Source organism: Peromyscus maniculatus, chromosome 6 (genome assembly GCF_049852395.1).
Source record: "Peromyscus maniculatus bairdii isolate BWxNUB_F1_BW_parent chromosome 6, HU_Pman_BW_mat_3.1, whole genome shotgun sequence".
Classification (NCBI taxonomy): domain Eukaryota; kingdom Metazoa; phylum Chordata; class Mammalia; order Rodentia; family Cricetidae; genus Peromyscus; species Peromyscus maniculatus.
In genome coordinates this window covers 110,953,362-110,973,352 of record NC_134857.1, presented here as the reverse complement: position 1 = coordinate 110,973,352, position 19,991 = coordinate 110,953,362, and the positions used below count along the sequence as shown (strand labels likewise).

The 19,991-nt window shown below is 47.0% G+C and overlaps 1 protein-coding gene across 16 annotated transcripts in view; it reads right to left on the bottom strand.

Moving 5' to 3' along the window:
• Lef1 (lymphoid enhancer binding factor 1) overlaps positions 1-19,991 on the bottom strand; it is a 272,799-nt gene that overhangs the window by 178,257 nt on the left and 74,551 nt on the right. For 12 of the 16 annotated variants that reach the window (XM_006970372.4, XM_015992900.3, XM_076574986.1 and 9 more), the window contains 7 exons: positions 17,208-17,340; positions 14,535-14,625; positions 12,847-12,930; positions 10,817-10,939; positions 9,408-9,570; positions 4,367-4,474; positions 74-122 (listed from right to left, as the gene is read on the bottom strand). In XM_006970372.4, the coding sequence (XP_006970434.1) occupies positions 74-122; positions 4,367-4,474; positions 9,408-9,570; positions 10,817-10,939; positions 12,847-12,930; positions 14,535-14,625; positions 17,208-17,340 (751 nt within the window). The remainder of the gene's footprint in view (positions 1-73; positions 123-4,366; positions 4,475-9,407; positions 9,571-10,816; positions 10,940-12,846; positions 12,931-14,534; positions 14,626-17,207; positions 17,341-19,991) is intronic. The other 4 variants (XM_006970373.4, XM_015992912.3, XM_076574989.1 and 1 more) reach the window with 1 other exon arrangement.

The following is a 19,991-nucleotide window of genomic DNA, read 5'->3' as shown; positions in this document are numbered from 1 at the left end:
TAGGAGGATGCGGACTATTGACAGGGATTCTGGCAGAAGCAGACGTGCCAACACAGAGCCCCGCGGTACCTACCTGAAGTCGATTCCTGTAGCTTCTCTCTCTTCCTCTTCTTCTTCTTGCCCTGAAGGACAGAGGCACAATGTCAGGACAGAGTGGAGGGTAGGCATGCAGGTGTGCTCTGTACAAAAGAAGGTGGCCAGCCAGGGAGACACAGAGAGGGACTGACTTCCCGCACCGGCTGTGTGCATACGTGTGATTCCTACCTTCCTGCCTCTGTGGGTACCCCTCTTCCTGACTGCCGTGCTCAGAACGCACCTCAGGGGGTGCCCACGGTGACCCTGCTGTGAAGTGCACTGCATGGTTTATGTCCACAGTGTCAACTGAGTGCCCAGACCCCTGCAGCGGAAGCATGATGTAACCAGGGAGGAAGGGTAGAAGAGGAAGAAGTGGAACCTGGGAACCGAGGCCTCTGCTTCTCCAGACAGACGTGACTCCGATACAGGAGCAATTTTAAGTACATTTCAAACACATCTCCATGACAAACTAAAAAAATTTGGTCACATTGGCTTAAAATTTTCACTTCTCTTGGAAACTACTTCCGCGGCAACAAGGCCCGGCCACAGCCCGCTTACACGGTTCATAGGTGGCTAACCTGCGGCAGGTGTTTTCAGCTGGCCAGTGTACCTCCACCATAGCCAGCACCTCTGGAATGATGGCAGCCATGAGCAACAGCAACCAAACAAGCCTGTCGGATTCTGCTGAGCATGTCTTGTCACTCTCTAAAAGTATGCGTGTACTTATGCACCTCAAAGTTCTTCTTCCTGTCACATAGTCACTGAGTGAGGCCTTAAAGTTTTATGAAGTTGACGGGAACTCTCTCCCTAAACACTAAGGCGGGCAAGCCTGGATCAGGTACCCAGAAAAACGGCCCAAAGAGAACATCGTCTTTGGTGTGACCAGAAGTGCCCCAGGGAAAGGGAGCGTGCTTCCCGCGGTTACCACCATCCTCCATTCCAACAGAGTTCTCCAAGTTTTGGAGTGTTCCTGGGAGGCTGTGTTAGAAACCTTCTGCACTTTCCTCTCCTGCTCCCCACCTGCGTGGGTCTCAAGCGTCGTCTCTTTCAAGAACTTTCTCTGTTCCACGCCTCATCTCTCTTCCTGAGACAGAGCCGGGGCTGTTCTGCTGAGCAGATTCCCCCACGAGCCCGAGCCCAGGGCCCCAGCTCATCTCTTCACCGGTGGTGCCCTAAGCCTCTCCCCACCCTCCGCCTTGCAGGCAGGCAGCCAATGTGTAACGCTCTGAGCATCACTGCACCTACCGCTTGTGTGGCAGTGTAGGTGTAAATGCGTGAGGTGACAGACCCTACATAGAATTTGTGGCAGGCAAAGAGGGGCCGGTTTGGACATATTAACTAATTCATGCACGATAAAATACTTTTTGTCAAAATTACAGACTATGTGATTCTGGGAGGCAGGATAACCTCACTCGAGAAAAATCTATGTGCTGTTGATTTACAAAAACTTCATTTATTATCCCAAATTATGGAAGTTCAATTGTGGTAGTTCAATTGTAAAAATCACTGATGCCACCGAGAGGAACATTTTACACTAAACCCAGATGTACGTTTCATGATCTCAAGAGGACCAGGAGGCATCCTCACTGTACAGGCTGCTCCTGATGTTATATTCCTGCATATTACATATATGTTATATATCGTATATGTCATATATAATATATATATACACACACTCCTGTGAAATATATTTATAATGTATTGTTTGCGAGGGTGCTCTCACACGCCTCTGCTTTGCCTTCGCCATTGATGGGACTGTTAAACAAATAGTGTGAATGAAGCTGGGTTTTCCCTTCATTCAAGCAAGGCACATGAAAACAATTTCCTTTAACAGTCATGGAGGGTAAAATCTTTAAAGACAAACTCATAACCCAGCAGCTTTCTTCAAAACTACTCTCTTTTCCCATGAAGGGGGAGCAGAGGAAACATCAGGACGGAGGAGAAGGGGAGCACATGTGTATGTTCTTTACCTATTTCCAAATGCTAAAACTTATCTAGGAGAAAGCTTTTCAAGACAGTCATCGAGCAATGCTCAGTATGTGCAAACTTCCAGCTCGGTAAAGCTCTTGTAATGGGGTCAGAGGGTAAAGGTCATTGGTCCCCTCCCAGGTAAGCCACAGCCAAAGGGCATGCAGGACAGGGTGAGAAGACACGCATGTGCCCCTTTGTGGCAACTTATCTTCCCCCTTACAGGGCACAGCAAAGGCTCCATACAGGCAGATGCTAGTTACTGCTCAGGGAACAGAGCACGGAGCTCGTCCTCAGGAGGGAAGCTATGCAGCAACTCCGGTCAAGCCGATGTGGGTTTAAATTGCAGTTCAGTCACCTACTCCGCTGCTGTGGACGAATTACCAAACCTCCCTGACCTCGCAGCCCCGAGAAGCAGAGGAATGATGCTGACGCCATTGGACGGTTGTTAAGGATTGGAAAGTAGCATGTCAGCAGATGGTAGTTATTAAAACAACCAAACAACAACTTGGGAGATGACTGTGCCCTTGCTTCCAAGCAGTTGCCCACAGGACCCTTATTTCCTGTGTCAAAGTTATTTCTGATGTCTACACTCAGAATTCTGAACAGTAAAGCAGCATTGTCGTGAAGCAAATTATGGGGGGGGGTGGTTCAACCCATTCTTAGAAAGATACATATGTTCCAAATGCTGCAATGTCTAATATGGGACACGTGACTTTAGACACATTCGGTTGTCACCGTCTCTATGGGAACTGGAGCTTCTACAGCAAAGGCCATCATCATTAAACTGTACACCGATTCATGGCTTCCCATGTGTGGTTGAAGAGACAGTTCTATATGAAGACTGCCCTAAAGGGCATTCCTGCTGCTGGTCTCCTGTTATACACTTATGTGTTCCCTCCAACTTCCGCACTGAAATCTTAATACCTCCTGGCCCCCGAGAATGTGATGGAAGAAGGTGGAGCCTTTGGGAGGTGCTGACTGGGGCCCAGACATTAGAATAGGACTAATCCTCGGGGAAAGGGCACAGCCAAGTGCTTGGGGGTGGCCCTCAGACACCCAACCTACTGGTGCCCTTGGTCTCAGATATTTCAGCCTCCAGAGGAGTGAGCAATATATTCTTGCTTTTATGAGCCACCTAGGCTATGGTGTTCTGCTGTAGCTGTCTGAGCTGAGCTAAAAATGATGTTCAAAATATTCTCTTATTTCAAGAATCTAAACCATCAAAATTGTTACTTTACATAAAAGTGACAAAATCTCAAATATATCATTCATAATATACTTTCTATGTAATAGTCTTCACTATAGCAAGGAAACGTCAGTAAGATGTCCAAACTCTTCAGCAGTAAGAGCTGGCAGTGTAAGTGAGGTAGTTCTTGACAATAAAATTATAGATTGTGGTATAATTTTATATAATAAAAAAACCTAGAACATGCCAATCCCTACTCCGTCTTTACTCAAGTACATAGAAGATGTCAGGGTACATTAATATGAGATTCAAAAAAATTACATAGTTCTAATCTTGTGTCAAAACAGTCACTAAAATATGGTGTAAGATTTATAAAATAATCATCACCTGGAAGGAAATCTGACAACATGCGTCAAGTACTTTAAAATGTTTATATCCTCTTTCTCAAAACCCTGCCACTATGAATCTAGCCTGCAAAAATAATGGTCTGTGCACAGGAAAAAACACTCTCTTATTCCCGGACATATCCACAGCAGGGTGGATTGTGTAACTCAGAAAGGAGAGAAAAAAAGGAAGAAAGAAAGAAAGAAAAGAAATTATAAAATCAGGAAAAACCAGGAAACAGAGACGCTTACTTAATGGAATATGGACATAAACATGATTTCATAAAAGAAAGATGCATTTTTATATAAGAACAGGGAACATGTCATAAAATATACGTATATACACACTTACATTTTACCTATGTGTGAAACTAAAGACACACAGAAAACACACCAGAAGGGAATATAGTTACCACTAATCTTGCCTTTACATGGTGAAATTATAGGGTTTTTTGTTTGTTTGTTTTACATCTCTTTCTGGTATTTTGATGATAAGGGGTTTTATGTTTTGATCTTTAAAAGAGCTTTATTTTACAAATAAATTAGTACTCACAGGAACAAAAGAAAAGCTTAAAGTTTTCAGAACCCAACGTACTCATGAAATCTTTATTACACAGTTCGTTAATTTCCCAAAACAAGAAACAGTGCCAACACCATGCATCCTCCAGACATCCCCCTTGAGAGACAGAGAGAGAGCAAGGCAGGGTGGGGGTGGGGGGCGGAAAGCCACGGGGACAGACAAAGGGCTTACATAATTGTCTCTTGCTGACCAGCCTGGATAAAGCTGCATATGTAGCTGTCTCTCTTTCCGTGCTAATTCATAATATTTGGCCTGCTCTTCCCGGGAGAGGGCGTGCCACTAAACCAAAAAGAAAGGGGGGAGAGAGGAAAGGTAAGTGAGGCCGCAGCAGTCCAGCTCATGATTCACACTCTGACCAATGCATTGAATGTAAGCATTTCAACTCCGTTCCCCTTCTAAAGGGGAGCAGCCCTGCCGCTGCATAAACCCCACTCGGAGTCTGGCGGCTGGAGCAGAACTCACACTCGGGTTTCTCTGCCCTGTGGTCCTGTGTCACGTGCAACACATCAAAGCACTCAGTTCAGACCTATCAGCCACTCGTTCCTTTTGCCAATATAAATTAAAAAGAACTCTCGCGGGTGAACGCCGAGACTCCGCTTTGCCCTTCTTCATCTGGGGCTTACACTGGTAACTGAGCCCAAGGAGCACTTATTGATGCAAAATGTGATAATTTCCAGATGCCTTTTAGGACGAGCACACCCCCTTCCCACCCAGCCTCTCCCCTAGCTCTGTTATATCAAGTCTGGAACCCGAGTCACGTGATATCATCAGGCAAGACATTAGGCCTGTCCCTGTCACCTCACACTCACACATGCCCACGTCTCCAGAACACTGCTACCACTACTCACATAGCACACTTCTGACTGGTTAGCTTCCGTCCAGTGGGAAGCAAGACACCATGTCGAAACTTGCTTGCCATCTATGAGACTGGAGTTTCTGATACAGAACATACTGTGGCTGACAATCTTTGAGTACCGCGCGTGCGCACACACACACACACACACACACACACACACACACACACACACACGCAAGGTAACTAATAAGTAACAAAATTGTTACTTCGAAAGCAAGGTGTTTATATGGGATTTTGAAGACTTTACATGCATACCTTTTTGCAAGTATTTATGAACTACTTGTCTGGGTCCCCAGCAGAGAGTTTTCTAATATTTCTCCCCCTTCTCCAGTGCCAGGATCTGCCAGAAAAACCTTCCATGGAGAAGTGGGGTGCCCACTAACTGCAAGATGATTGCACTACGTGATGTAGCTGCCGGAGGAAGAAGGGCCCCTCCCTGAAAATGTCACTTAGGTAGCTGCGACCCTCTGCCTCCTCCTGTTCTGTACCAGGCAATCTCGCACACTGATTCTAGTTCCATTATTTGGGTCTTTTTTTTGGGGGGGGGGTGTCTTTGGCTTTTGTTGTTTTTTAAACGACTTGGACAGAAAAGAAAGAAGTGGGGAGGTGTGGTTGGTTGGGGGCGGGGAGGAAGAAGCAAGCAGAAGCTCCTGAGGGAACAGGCTCTCATCAGTGCGGCCTCCACCTGAAGGTGTGGCTGAGCGTCTTCTCTCCAGAAAGCAGGAGCGCCTGCTGCTCTAAACGGACAAGAGAACAGGGGAGCCATCTCACAGCAGCTCACAGGACTCCTGGCACCTCATGCCATGCCAGCAGGGCAGCCACAGCAGAGCCCACGGGCCAGGCAGCCACTTCCACGCCTTCTGAAATCCCCTTGAAAGCCAGTCCTCTGTGGCGGATCGGGCAGACGGTTTATTTTTTAAATTGCATTAGAAGTGCAGACTGTGAAGTTAAAAAGCATGACCCACAGGTGACTTTGCCTTTACGCAAATCAGGTGATACACTTTAAAAAATCCTTTTATTATATCTGTGTGTGTGCGTGTGTGCGTGTGCGTGCGTGCGTGCGTGTGTGTGTGTGTGTGTGTGTGTGTGTGTGTGTGTGTGTGTGTTGGCAGGCTTAGTGCCAAACACCTTTACCTGCTAAGCCATCTCGCTGGCCCACAGGAATATACTTTTGCTACAAAACAATAACAACTAGTAGGGAAAGGTGGCAGCAAGCTCTTAACACAAGAAGTTACAGGAAACACAGTTCTTTGTACTAGCAGAATAACTAACGGAGGAGAAACGGAGCCAAAGGAGAAGGCATGTATGGACACACTGACTACTCTGTCCAGAAAGCCACTCCGCTCTCATCCAGTGGGCGACCTATCATAGGAAGCCTCAACCAACTGGACACTATATACATGTATGCATATATGTGTATGTATGTATGTATGTATGTATGTATGTATGTATGTATGTATATGTGTGTGTATAATGTATGTATGCATAACAAAACATCCATCATCGATATTTACTAACTCTCATGATGAATAAATGCGACTAACAAAAGGCAAAAATGCCCCTAAGCTGGGTGAAGAGAAGAAAATGTGGAAAGACAAGAAGCCCGGCACTTTTAAATCTGTCCCTCTACTCATCTGACATCCTGGGGTCTACACCACCTTTTACAACAGGAGGACATTGGCAGAATTGGGAGCCTTGTAACCTGAGAAAATTCTAGAATGGTAAATTAAAATTAACTCCCCAAAATGCAAATCAAAGTTGGATCTTCTACCCAAACTACCAGGTATTTATCATTCAGGGCAAAACAGTAAGAGGAGAAGGTGTGAGCTTAGTGCTCCATGCGGTTTGAGTTCCGGGGTGACTCCTAATGCACCCAGCATCAACACGTGGTCAAGAACCAAAGGGCGTTTAGCAGCCTGTGTAGTAGGTTCCACAACAGTACTGGAGGGTAAAGAAAAAAACTGTAAAAATCTGGAGAGAATCCCTTCCTTTCAGGGGTTTCAGAAATTCAACTAAGAAAACATTTTACTAACTCGTTGATTACTGAAAAATACACATTTTTATAAAAAAAAATTTTGCCAAGTCACAGGGGGAAATGGTAGTTTAATTTTAAGCAACTGTTAAGACAATCTAATAATCAAATTGTAGTAAATCTGTTGTAAGCAGACTTTGAGCAAAGCTGGGCAAGTCAGTTTATTTCAAATAAGATTTGGGCCATTGGTATTTATGATATATATTAAGATAACTTTGATTCATTCATAGGAATGGGCATTTCTATTTTAAAGACAGTAAAGATGAAATTTTTTTTTTAAAAAAATCAAAGATAAAATGTTCCAGGATGGATTTAAGATCCACTTTCAAGCAGTCTAATCGCACTAGGGTAACTTCATGATTTTTAAAGGCAGAACTTTAAAGAGTTGGGAAGTACGCCCCGCCAGAGGGAACGCTCAAAGGACAGAAAACCTGATCCTAATCAAAGATCCAGCGGCTATAAATAGAAACAGGTGTCCAAATCAAAGACAGAGAGAGCCCCCAAATGAGAACCAGCCTTTGAGACACACATGCTTGGGTCTGGGGACCGTTCAGGGAGCTGAGAAAGTAGCAATTGTTGGAAACGTGCATTAAAAAGAGGAAACATACCTCAAAGATCATATCCTCACCCTCTTGAGCAGGAAAATAATTCCTGCTGCAGGGCCAGGGGGCATCTGACTCAAAAACCGGAAAAAAGGAAAAAGCGAAGAGAGGTATGCGAGCTGAAATAAAAAACGTCAATCCCTCTTTGCCTCTGCTCGCTTCATTTAGAAAGTCAGAGAAAGTGGTTACCAGCCTTTAGGCTTTTAAGGTGGAGCCCTTGGAAGCTGATGGAATCACTCCTCTGCTGAGATCTGGCTTGGGAATCACTGTAATTATCATTATTAAGTGTTTAAGAATCCATGGGGAGATAGGACATTGCACTCGGAACAGCAAAGACTACAATCTGCCGCTGTGTCCAGTCTCGAGAGCTCTGTGTCTCACAGATTGGAGCTGGCAACGGGTTGAGGCTCTCCAGTGGGAATCCGTAACTCAAGGGCTGCTTCTGTAGTCTGTGTTGGCTGCCGGCCTCCTGACTGTCTTTATGAATGTTCCAATGGATTGAGCTGAGAGCACAGGGAAGTGTCATCAATGGCAGCTAACACACAATCCTCTCTATGCTTCCCAGGGGTGGTTAGAGCCTCCTCACCTCATCTGAACTTAAAAAAAAAAAAGCCCAAACACATATACAGGGGCCATAAACTAAAAAGCTACCGCACACATGTGGTGAGCACTGGTGCATTCCTAATGAACTGTAATGTGTGTCAGTAAAAATGTAGCTTTTGGATTAGATGACTTTGACTTTGCCCTACCGATCGATCTACAGATATCAAGCTAAGACCTTTTCAATCCTATGGGAAAGCACTAGACGGAAGGGCTAGTCTTTTGGACAGCTGTTGGAGAAGGGATTTTAAGAGTTCCCAACACCTGGTTATAGTCTAGGACCTCCGTGTATGACAAGAGCTAAGAAAAAAAACAAGAGCGGGGGCTGACGGAGGGACGCCAGGGAGAAGGACGACCAGAAACACAGCACGTGGGGGCTCTGAGCTGTAGAACGCCTCTCTAGAAACATGACGTCTCCGGCCCCTCAGGTCTTAGCATCTCAGAGCACAGCAGCTCTGCTTCTTCGGGGAAGGTGTGGCTTCCTCTCTCCTCTGGGCTAGTCTCCCAGAAGCCCTACTGTAGCTCCTTCTGTGGGTTTAGAGACCCCGCTGTCAGCCCTCACCCCTCTCCCCACACTACTCCAGATGGGGAAATCTCCCCCTAGCGGCTGCGTCCCTCCAGTCTCATCATGTCCCTCCGGTCTCATCGTCCCTCCAGTCTCATCGTACGCGTCCTCAGAAGGGCGTGTGCTGGCCCCTGACGGTCTCTTATATAATCTTGCTCATTACACCCACAGTATTTACTACAAATTCTAGTTTCATTATTGTTATTTATTTTTTATTTTTGGCTACTATCTATATCTGGCCACAAAACACCAAGAAGGCAGGGGCTGTGGCTGTCTTGTTCGGCGACCGTCACCAAGCATCACCAGAGACAAATAAAGACACTTGGTAAATATTGGTTAAAGAATAGTGCTAAAAGCAGTTATCAGTTCCAGGAAGTTTCCTATGTTCCAGGTACAGTCAACATTGTTTACCACACACCCTATCACTGTACCTTGTGCCCCACTTCCCAGAAACACACGTGCACACACGTACCACCTGACACGGACCTACATCTCAGCACGTTTTAGTGAGGCCACGCTACGGCAGCCGTGAACACTACCCACGCCCCGATACTCACCCTTCTGCCCAGGATCTGGTTGATAGCCGCGCTCTCCTTTAGGGTGCACTCGGCTACGACGTTCGCTCTCATTTCTTTCATGTATAACATGAAAGCGTTCAGAGGTTTCTTAATGTGAGGTCTTTTTGGCTCCTGCTCCTTTCTCTGTTCATGCTGAGGCTTCCTAAAGGTGGCGGTGGGGAGGGAAGGGGCAGGAGGAGTTGGAAGGGATGGGAGAGAAGGTCTCTCCGCACCGCCAAACTCAGTGTGAGGACGCCCCTCCCCGTTCTCCGCAAGCCGTCCCGGGACACCGTCAACATGGAGGAACAGCGTGGAGCTCACGTGAGGAAAACCCAAGTTGCACACAACCAAAGCACAGGATCTCTTCATTTACACAGTGACAGCGAATAAGGCTCCTTCCCTCTGAGAAAGCTCCAACCAGGGCCCCAGGGGTGAGGCCCTTGGTCACCTCCAAAGAAGCTGGACACAAACTAGTGATCACTCATCTTCCTCTGCGATGGGTGTTCACTTGGGGGGAATGGGGATGAAGGACACTTTGAAAAGCAAGTGGTCACCCTCCAACCCCTCCCCCCAGGGTGTGTGTGTGTGTGTGTGTGTGTGTGTGTGTGTGTGTGTGTGTGTCAGAGGCCAGCCTTGGGTGTTGATCCTCGGTTGACAGCCATCTTGGTTGTTGGTTTGTTTAGAAAGGGTCTTTCACTGGCCCGGGGCCACACCAGCCTCACGGTTCCTTTTGCCTCTGCCTCCCCAGTGCTGGGATTATGGGCATGTGCCACCACAGCTGGCTTTCTGACATGGCTACTGGGAACAAACTCACATCTTCTAAACAAATATATATTTATATATTTTCAGGACCTTTATGGGCTACCATACATTGCTTGTCCTACCCTTCTCATCCACAGACCATAGAGGCATCATTTCTTATTCCTCCAGGACAAGGTAACACAGCCTGACTCAGAAAGTTTGAACCAAGGCTGGCCCAACAGGGAATCTCAGGCCAATGACCACGTTTTCTTGAATTCTGTGCTGCTGAGGACGCTAACCCGGGTAATTGCGTTTCCAGAATGATGTGCACTGAGCCTGCCACTCTGTTTCACTTCACGAAAGGCAAGTCTGGTGTGGGAAGTGGTCTGCAGCTCATGATCCCTCCCAAGTAAATCCAGAACACTGTCTGGTATTCACAGGAGGGCGAGTGTCCATGAACTGTCAATCGTGTGGTCCTTTCCAGAGTCAGAGTCGAGTCCCCGTTCTCAGGGACAGAGCATTCCATGAGCTGAGCTACATGGAATGTCACAACAGAAGAGGGGGCTCAGAGACCCGAGGTGCGCGCGGGGGTGTGTGTGTGTGGGGGGGGGGGTCATGTGGGGGGGTCATGTGGGGTGGGGTCATGTGGGGTGGGGTGCCCTACTTACACGTGCATTAGGTCGCTGTCGGTGTGGGGGTGCTCCTGTTTGACCTGAGGCGTTACGATAGCTGGGTGAGGGATGCCGGTTGTGTGAGGGCCAGGAGGACCAGGAATCATATGATGGGAGAACCTATACGGAGAGAGAAGAGTCCGCACTGCTGCCATTGCGGCCAAACCTAGGCAGTTAGAAGACCACTCACCAACCGCCACTGGCTGTGAGAGACGACGTATGTGCATACACCTGAGTATTAACTATGAGGCAGAATAACAACTGTTTTCTTTCTGTTTTCAGCTGGAAAATATAATTATTCCCTGGAGTTTTTCAAACTGGCATTCTTTCTCAGGAAGGCAGCAGGCACAAGATCAGGGGAAGTTGAATCTGTTTTCTTGCAAAGCAACTTTCCAACAAAAATTTCAATAAGGGGAATGAATGGAAACATGACCCTCTATTAAGATTCAACCAGTCATCACATTTTAAAATCGCACAGGAAGTGCTCCCGTACTGCTGACTGTTACGTCAACGTCAGAAGGGAACAACTGAGAGATGGGCGGGCGGGGAGAGCCCTCTCAGCTCCTCACTTATCAGGTGGTCATTCACATCGTCCAAATCGACCTTCCACACAGCGGTGAAGTCTGGGAGACAGGGCCTGAGGAAGAGCTGGTTCCGGAGTTAAGGGCAGGCAAGGGTTAAGTCATCGGGAGGTACATGATTCTGCATCCGGGCAAAATCTCCACCTGCTAATGCCTTTCTCCAGGGCAATAATATGTAGCATTCAATACGTTAACCTGTCTACCACCAGCCACGGCAAAGGGAGGAACCTCTCTTGCTAGAAAAAGATAATGTTCCAGATGTTTGCTGACATAGCTCAGTAAATACTGAGTAAAATTTGGATATGCCTTAGAATTTTTTTTTCTTTCTGATCAACTTTATAGTAAAAGCTTAATTTCATAAGAAAACCATTCTTTGGTTTTTACCAAAGCCTGTACAATCAACCTCTCACTGGGAAAGGAGAAAAGGATGTCCACAGGGTGTCTAGTACTTTAGAAACAAACTTCTTCATTATTAAGGAGACCAAAATACAAATATCTGACCAAGTCATGATGCCTCGCTAAATGTGAAGACACCTGATGCTTGATGTGTTTGTGTCCCTGCGAGGAAATCTTTGTCTTCAGTTCTCAGTGTTGAAGACCATAAAAAGGAAGACAACTAACCAACCTAGCCATCTAGATTTATATTTCACTGAACAAAGAATATATATATTTTGAAGCTGAAATTTACCACACAAACTATAAACATCAAACCCACATTAAAAAAAAAAAAAGACAGATCGACAGCCAGTTAATAGCTCACCATTAGACTTCCAGCACAGACTAGCTTCCTCAGGAAAGCCACGTGGGACACACAGATGATACAGCACAAAGCTGTGTGTGCATCAGGTACATCAAACACACAGAAGGCATCCCTTCCAGAAGCAGAAGCGCCACACAGAGCAGCCCCAGAGGGCTTCACTTGCAGAAACATGTCCACACAGGGCCTGATTCACACACTAGGATGCACATCCTGCCGTCACAGCTGTGCGCCTACTGCCCTCTCTCCCGTCAAAAGCCAAAGGCCAGTTGAGGAAGGGTCTTGACTATGGGGGTGTTTTCAAGGACTGCCGCATTAAACTGATTTATGTTTCCACAGAGGAAGCAGTGGTAGAACTCAGACCCAACTTCTTTCACGGTCCTTTCTCAGACCCCGCCCCCGCCCCCGCCCCCAGTGCTCTAAATCACACAAGCTCTTCTAACATCTTCTTTGGGGATACGTGTCATCCCACAGGCAGGTGGTGGCCACGAATCCTGGAGTTGCAACGTTCCCTAGTGCGGCTGGTGCCTCGGAGTCATTCTGACACCTAGTGTGGGAGCCAGGCACACTGCAGGGACACACGCAGGGGGCTGGGCTAGGCACCCCTAGCCAGCCAGCCCAGGGGCAAGCGGGGCGGGGTGCGCACAGTGCGAGCAGGGGAGCAGCCTGGCCGGCCCACCCCCACCTACCTGGACATGGAAGTGTCGCCTGACAGAGAGGATGGGTAGGGCTGCCTGAATCCACCCGTGATGGGATATACAGGCTGACCTTGCCTGAGGTCACAGAAGAGAGGAACCCATCAATGACACAACACCAGTTACCAACTAGCAGTAGGAGTTTGGTGACAGACAGGAGGGGCGTCGGAAGGCAGTGGGGGGTGGGGGTGAGGGGTGGGGGCAGCACTTTTACATACCATCATCTTCCTCCCTTACCCTCCCACATCTCCCCCGGCAAAGCCCCGTGTGCCTTGAAGAAAACTCTCCCTCCCTCGGCTCTGAACACAAGCTAGCCCGTCAATGATTCTTTATCCCTTCCCGTACCCAGCACCTTTAATGCAGAGTAGGACTTAAAAGATGCTTATTGAATATAATGCAGCCCACAGAATAGTAAGCTATGCCTTCGGAGAAGCAGCTTAACCAGCTCTTCATCCAAACCTTTGAGAATTTAGAAATAGAAAGGGCGCCAACTGTTCTATCTACATAAAAATAAATAAACATTTCAGAGACCCCTCCCCAATGATATACCCCTGTTAAGAGTGAAGAAATCAAAGACTGAATCACTGCAATTACTGTTCTCCTCCCCAAGAGGCCCTTCTTCCCCTCTCTCCTCTCAAGCCCCACCTTTTCTTTTCCAGTGGTTATTTCCAGCCACCAGCGATGGCCTAGGCATATTGCTCCTGAGTGGCTGAGTTCAGGCAGTCAAACTGAGCTAGGGCTGGACGTGTACACACAATCAATCAAACTCATGGACTGAGAGATGGAACGCTAAAGGGGGAGGGAGCGAGAGACTTGGCCTTGCTGGAGAAAATGTCAGAATGTCTGGGTGTGCAGACAAGGCCATGGTATGGGGGCTGTGGGGGCAGCAGGCTGACTAGAAAACGGGCAGAGGGGTCTGCCCAGCTGCAGCACCCCCTCAACGAGGGGAAACTGAGGAGGGGAGGAGGGACCGGCACTGAGCTGGAGGAGAAAGCTGTGTACCAACAGCCACACTCTTCTCACCAGCTGCTTCCTTTATCTTTGCAATTAAAAAAAAAAAAAAAAGTGAACGGGCAGCAGCATTTGGAGTGTTTCCGGAAATAACCGTCACAAAGGGAAACACCGGCATTTGAAGTCTGAAGAAAACCGAAGCGCCCAAGTCCTTTCTTGGCCCCCTGAGGTGAGCTTGGGTGCTTGCTCATTGACATTCGCAAGACGCTAGCGTCCTGTTCATTTCTCGTTAGCCCTTGTCATTAGCCTGGTCACTTAGAAGCAAAAGGAGATGTCCAGCAAGTCTAAGTTCACGGTTCAAAAATATGGGTTGATAAAGAGAACCTGGGAGAGGAAAGCCACTGAGCCTCAGCATCATATGGCATTGCAAATGCCCAAAGCCACAAACGGAATCCATAAAACTATAAGCTTCAAAGCGAATGCTATGAAGTCATTTTCTACACAAATTAGCGGACAGATTCAATCCATTTCAAAGTCCCTCTGTGTGTGTGTGTGTGTGTGTGTTTTTTTTTAATCTTTCAAATTGAAATGAAATAAAGTTAGCACCTTGCCTGTTGCGGTAAGATCTCTCATTCCCCGAGTGCAACCACGCACGGAGCTCACTCCCACGAATGGAAACGGGGAGGACGCGTGTGCCAACACTCAACCCAAGGTTGCAGGAGTGCTCTTACCAGCCGAGGGGTGGGGTGATCTGCCCAACGGCACCCGGAGACAGGGGGTAGAAGGTGGGGATTTCAGGAGCTGGAGGGTGTCTGGACATGCCTGTTAAAAGGAACGGAAATGCATGGTGTTTACATTCAGGGGACCATCATGCGGAAGAGCAGGAGAAAGGCTGTAAAATGCTTCATGCCATTTACAGGACAGGAACTGCCCGCCAGGCCTGGCGCACGGAATGAGGCTTTCTTAGGACTTCGGACACCTGGGAAACAGGGTCTTCAGACAGGCAGCTGTAGCTGAGGAAATCCATGCAGGAACGAATACACCGCCAGGAAAACAGCCCTGGGAGCAGTCTTTTGATAATCTAGTCTGCCTTCATTATTTCACTTGAAGAAAATGGCAGACCAGTGTTTTCGTGGAGGATGGAAAATGACAGCCCTTCACAGGAAGACGGCCTGCCATGGGGCTCAGAGATTAGGGAAATTGCCATTTTTCATTGGTTCCCTTATGGACACATAGATTTGGGAAATGTGATACCTCAGAGGATCAAAGATTAATTAGGAATCCTCTTCAGCCTCGTAGTGGTCACACTTGATATGATTCATTTGTTCTCCACCGCCATTTCAGCTGCCTGTAAGCTCCTCATCAGCTCCAGTCCTCTGGGCTCCAAGGTCACACTGTTCTGGATTAGCTGTATTCTCCAGCGAAGGAGAATGCCACCAAATTGTCTCTCATGCTTGAGCTCTCCTGGGAGCTGAGTGTCCTGTAACTGTGACACCCACCTAATGCTAGGCCCAGATGACATTCCTTCTCAGACCTTCCTTACCTTAGGTAGAGGGGCAAACAGAATTGACACGAGAAATACACAACACGTGAAATGTGAGACTTAATGTCCTGGGAGAGGTGTGTCTGAGTCGCTGTAGGGAACTTACTACATATGGATGTCCACAGCTTCAAAAGATCATCTGCATCTCGGGCATAGGGACTTACCAAGAGTCACCAGTCAGCGACTAAATACATTGCCAATATGTGGAAATAGATGAGCACATGAGAGGAGCTCTCTAAATACTTGACATGCCCATGGACTTGACGTGGGTCTTAAGATACCACAGGACCTGAGCATGAGAGAAGGACTGGTGTGCTACCTCCAATGTTGATTATTACTTGTGTGTTTAAGACAAACCACCGCTCAGTTCCTTCACAAAGCAGCAGAGAGGAAAATCGTCTTCAGGTCGCAGTCAATAGGGCTCTTGCCTCAGGTCAATGCGCATTTTGCTGTTTTCAGAATCACTTTAAATCTCCTTTAATTCCCCCCCATTTTGTTGGACATGCTAATTTCCTTTGATCCCATCCCAGTGGCTCCCCAAATTTGTTCCCTAGGATGTTTTTCTTGTTTCTCAGAAAGGGTAAGGGTAGTCTGAAGTTCATGCCTCAGGATCTTTGGAAAGTTTTTCCACTTGTTGCTGGCTCCCTTACCCTAAGATCCCCAAATCCTCAAATCTCTGGGTCTTCTGGGAAGTTCAAGTTGCAAACAAACTACCCATCACTCCACAAAGACAGCCAGACCAACTTAGAACATTAGCAATGTGGATTTTACTCCTTATGAATGAGAAGGTTTCCAAAGACAGTTTCTGTTTTCTGGGTGTTTCTGCCTAGGGCTCCTGTATGACATGATGCTGTTATCCCCTCCCACCCCAGATAACGCTGACTAGCCTATGGGAATATCAACATTAGTGACTCTAGTCTCTAGTTGGGGTACATGATATACACTGAGGAAGCCAGAAGAATAAAGCAATAGATGAGTTAGTTCAGGTTTGGGGGGCAAAGTATGCAAATGGTATCACATAAACTCAACAGTATGTAAATGAGCACCTTCAAACCACAGTTTACATATCCCCTGAGGTACCTGAAGATGGGTGCATGAAGCCCAGGACAAACATGTAATTAAAACCAGGATACCTACATTAAAACTACTAGAAATCGTGTATGGATTACACTATAATAATCATAAATTTTAAAAAGGGAAACAAAGACTAGAGAAAGCAGAAAACTACCTGCTCACACCACTGGGCCCTTCTTTAAACATGCCTAGAGAAGTGATAAATTAGGGTGATGCCAAGCAAGGGGGAAGGTAAACAACCAGGGAGTCATAAATATATTCAGCAGGTTATAAACTGTTGGTCCAAACTCACCTGTCCTAGAATTTTTCAGAGAAAAACCACTCAAAAGCAATGTGTTGTGGTTTTTTGTCTTGTTTTGGTTGTTTTCAAGACATGGTTTCTCTGTGTAGCCCTAGCTGTCTTGGAACTTGCTCTTGTAGACCAGGCTGGGCTCGAACTCACAGAGATCCACATGCCTCTGCCTCCCAAGTGCTGGGATTAAAGGTGTGTGCCACCATGCCTGGCGCGCGTGTGTGTGTGTGTGTGTGTGTGTGTGTGTGTGTGTGTGTGTGTGTGTGTGTTCTCATCATAAGATTAAACAAATGATTGCCAAGACTTCTAAATCTCCCATCTTTTTTCACTCATATCGGCGGAGTCTGCCGATGTGTGTTCCAGCTCGGACCTGCTGTGAGATTGTGAACCACACTAGACAGCTTACATGATGGCTCTCTGGAGATATAGCCAAAGATACTCAGGAGACACGGTCGCTTGACCAGCAAGAGGCCCGGGCAGGCCAGACGTGCTTACCTTGCTTGGAGTTGACATCTGATGGGATGTGTGACGGGTGTGATCCTGGAGAAAAGTGCTCGTCACTGTAGGTGATGAGGGGGGTGAGGGGGTGGACGGCGTGAGACGGCTGCACCACCGGCACTTTATTGGACTGCAAAGTAAGCACAAGGCCAATGGTTAATACGGCCGCCCGACTCGCGTCTCCTCTCCCCAAGAGAAAAGGTCACTCGGGAGCAGTAGGCAGTTGTTAGGGGTGCACAAGAGCCACGTGGTCCTGACCAGCTGCCAGCATTTCTATGGCAAACAGTCTTAAGTACAAGAATATCCCACAAAGAGGCTGATGGTGACCTCACCAATGGCCTGCAGAGGTCACCTGGCTTCACCGTGCCTCGCGTGACCCGAACCTCTGGACACACGTTTACACTTCCTTCTCCTTCCCTCCTTTCTTTCTGTTTGATAAAGAGCTGCTACAGCAAAGTCGTGATCTACAAGCTCTCCACACGTTACCCGTGTCTAGCTGTAAAAGACCATTCAATAAAAAACTGTCCTTTGAACAAATTAGCGATTGAATATTGCTGACTTAAACGACTTCGTGGGCAGAGACTTGTAATTTACAAGTCCGTGATGCCTTAGCACATCTTTCAGAACCACGCTCCGACAACGTTTTCACGTCTTACAGCTCTGTCTGATGTGACCATTTGCTTTAGCTGCTACCCAGTCATCTGATGCTCCTCTGGCTTCCCCGAGAATCCACAATCTCGTGTTTAATTCCGCAACGTAAAAATAACAGTTTGAAGCCGGGCGGTGGTGGCGCACACCTCTAATCCCAGCACTCGGGAGGCAGAGCCAGGTGGATCTCTGTGAGTTCGAGGCCAGCCTGGGCTACCAAGTGAGTCCCAGGAAAGGCGCAAAGCTACACAGAAAAACCCTGTCTCGAAAAAACCAAAAAAAAAAAAAAAAAAACCAGTTTGAAAGAACACTTTAAATTGCTAACATTGCACATTTTCACATATTTCAGCAGGGCAGTATGGCTCGGGCCTGTAACCTTAGCACTCAAAAAGAAGGAAGAAGTGTAGGAGGCTAGCCTGGGCTACAGAAAAGACCTCATTTTAAAAACAAACAAATGAACAACGGCAGGGCTGGGGAGACGGCTCAGTGGGCCAAGCTGCTTGCTGGGTAAGCATGACCTCCTCCTTGGTTCGTCATAAAAACCCTGGTGTGGTGGAGCGCGCCTGCAATTCTGGCATTGGGGGAAAGGAGACAACCAGATCGTAGGGCTGCTAGCCTGCCAGTCCAGCCAAAATGATGAGCTCCATGTTCACGGAAAAGCTTTGTCTCCAAGATGAGACTGGGAGTGACAGAAGACCCCCCAACATTGACCCAGTGTGTGCCTGTGGAGGCAAGTATACCCGCACAGACACACAGACAAACCAACTATACTGTGCGTACTGTGTGTGTGTGTGTGTGTGTGTGTGTGTGTGTGTGTGTGTGTGTGTTCTACAAGGAAACTTTGTTCTTTTGTACTGGGGATCCAACTAGGGCTTTGCACATGCTGGCCAACAGCTGTTTAAATTCTGAGACAGGGCTTCAGAAAGTTGCCCTGTCTGGGTTTGAACTCATGACAATCTTCTTGTTTCAGTCTCCCAGGTAGTTTACATCACCAGATCCAACTTACAAACAAATTTTATTGACTTTGGAAGCCACAAACAATATAACAGCACATTTTTTTAAAAAAAATTCAGATTTGCATGGCATTTATAAAATCTGTGATCATTTTGATTGTGGCAAACTTAAAAGTCATCCTTCCCCCCAAGCCAAGTGTCGTGGGTCATGTCTTTTATGCCAGCCTTGGGGAGGCAGAGGCAGGTGGGTCTCTGTGAGTTTAAGTCAGTCTGGTCTACAGAGCAACTTCCAGGTCAGCTAGGGTTACATAGCAAGATGCATCTCAAAAACAAAGTTTGCTGTGTTCAAGAAAGTGCTTACTAAATAAATCAGTAGGGTAATGACTTCAAACAGGCTGAACATTAGGACGACCATTTTAAAAGAAACTTTAGCTAGTTAATAATATAATGTATTTGTGCGTGTGTCGTGCGTGTGTGTGTGTGTGTGTGTATGTGTGTGTGTGTGTGTGCGCGCGCGCGCGCGCGCGCGCGCGCCCAAGAGAAAGAAGGGGAGGACAGACAGAGGAAGGAAGGAAGGACTGACTATGTGGAGTCTCTTGCATCAGGCTCCCCAGTGTCAGACTTAGCAGTATGTGTCACCATGTCCCTTCCCTAATACACTGTCTTCTTGAAAGCCTGGTGAGTTAACCTTCATAAAGTAATTCATGTTAATTAACTGGATTTAACCATTCCACTTCAAACCATGTTACACATGGTAAGCACATACAATTTTATTCACAAATAACAACAATGAAAGTAAAAACAAACGGAAAAAAACAAAAAAAACCACCTCCCCGTTCCCCTAAAGAAAGGGGCTGTAACACAATCACACACATGTAAAGGGTAGCTCTGATTTTTAACCATCTACTAATTAAAGCATCCCCAGGAGGATGTGTGGCTAGAAACTGTACACGATGAGCAACTCAAGGGTTCAGAGGAGCAGAGCATAACGAACTCACTAGCTCAGGCATGCCTGCACCGTAATTAGTTTGAACTGGTGACATTTTACTGTGCTATGCCAGGCTAAGATTAATGTAAAATGAGTTTCTCAAGACGTAAGTAATCATATTAAGGAGAAATCGAGGAAGTGGGCTGACGTGTGTCCCGATGTGAACTGTTCAATCCCACATCCCTATGGTCG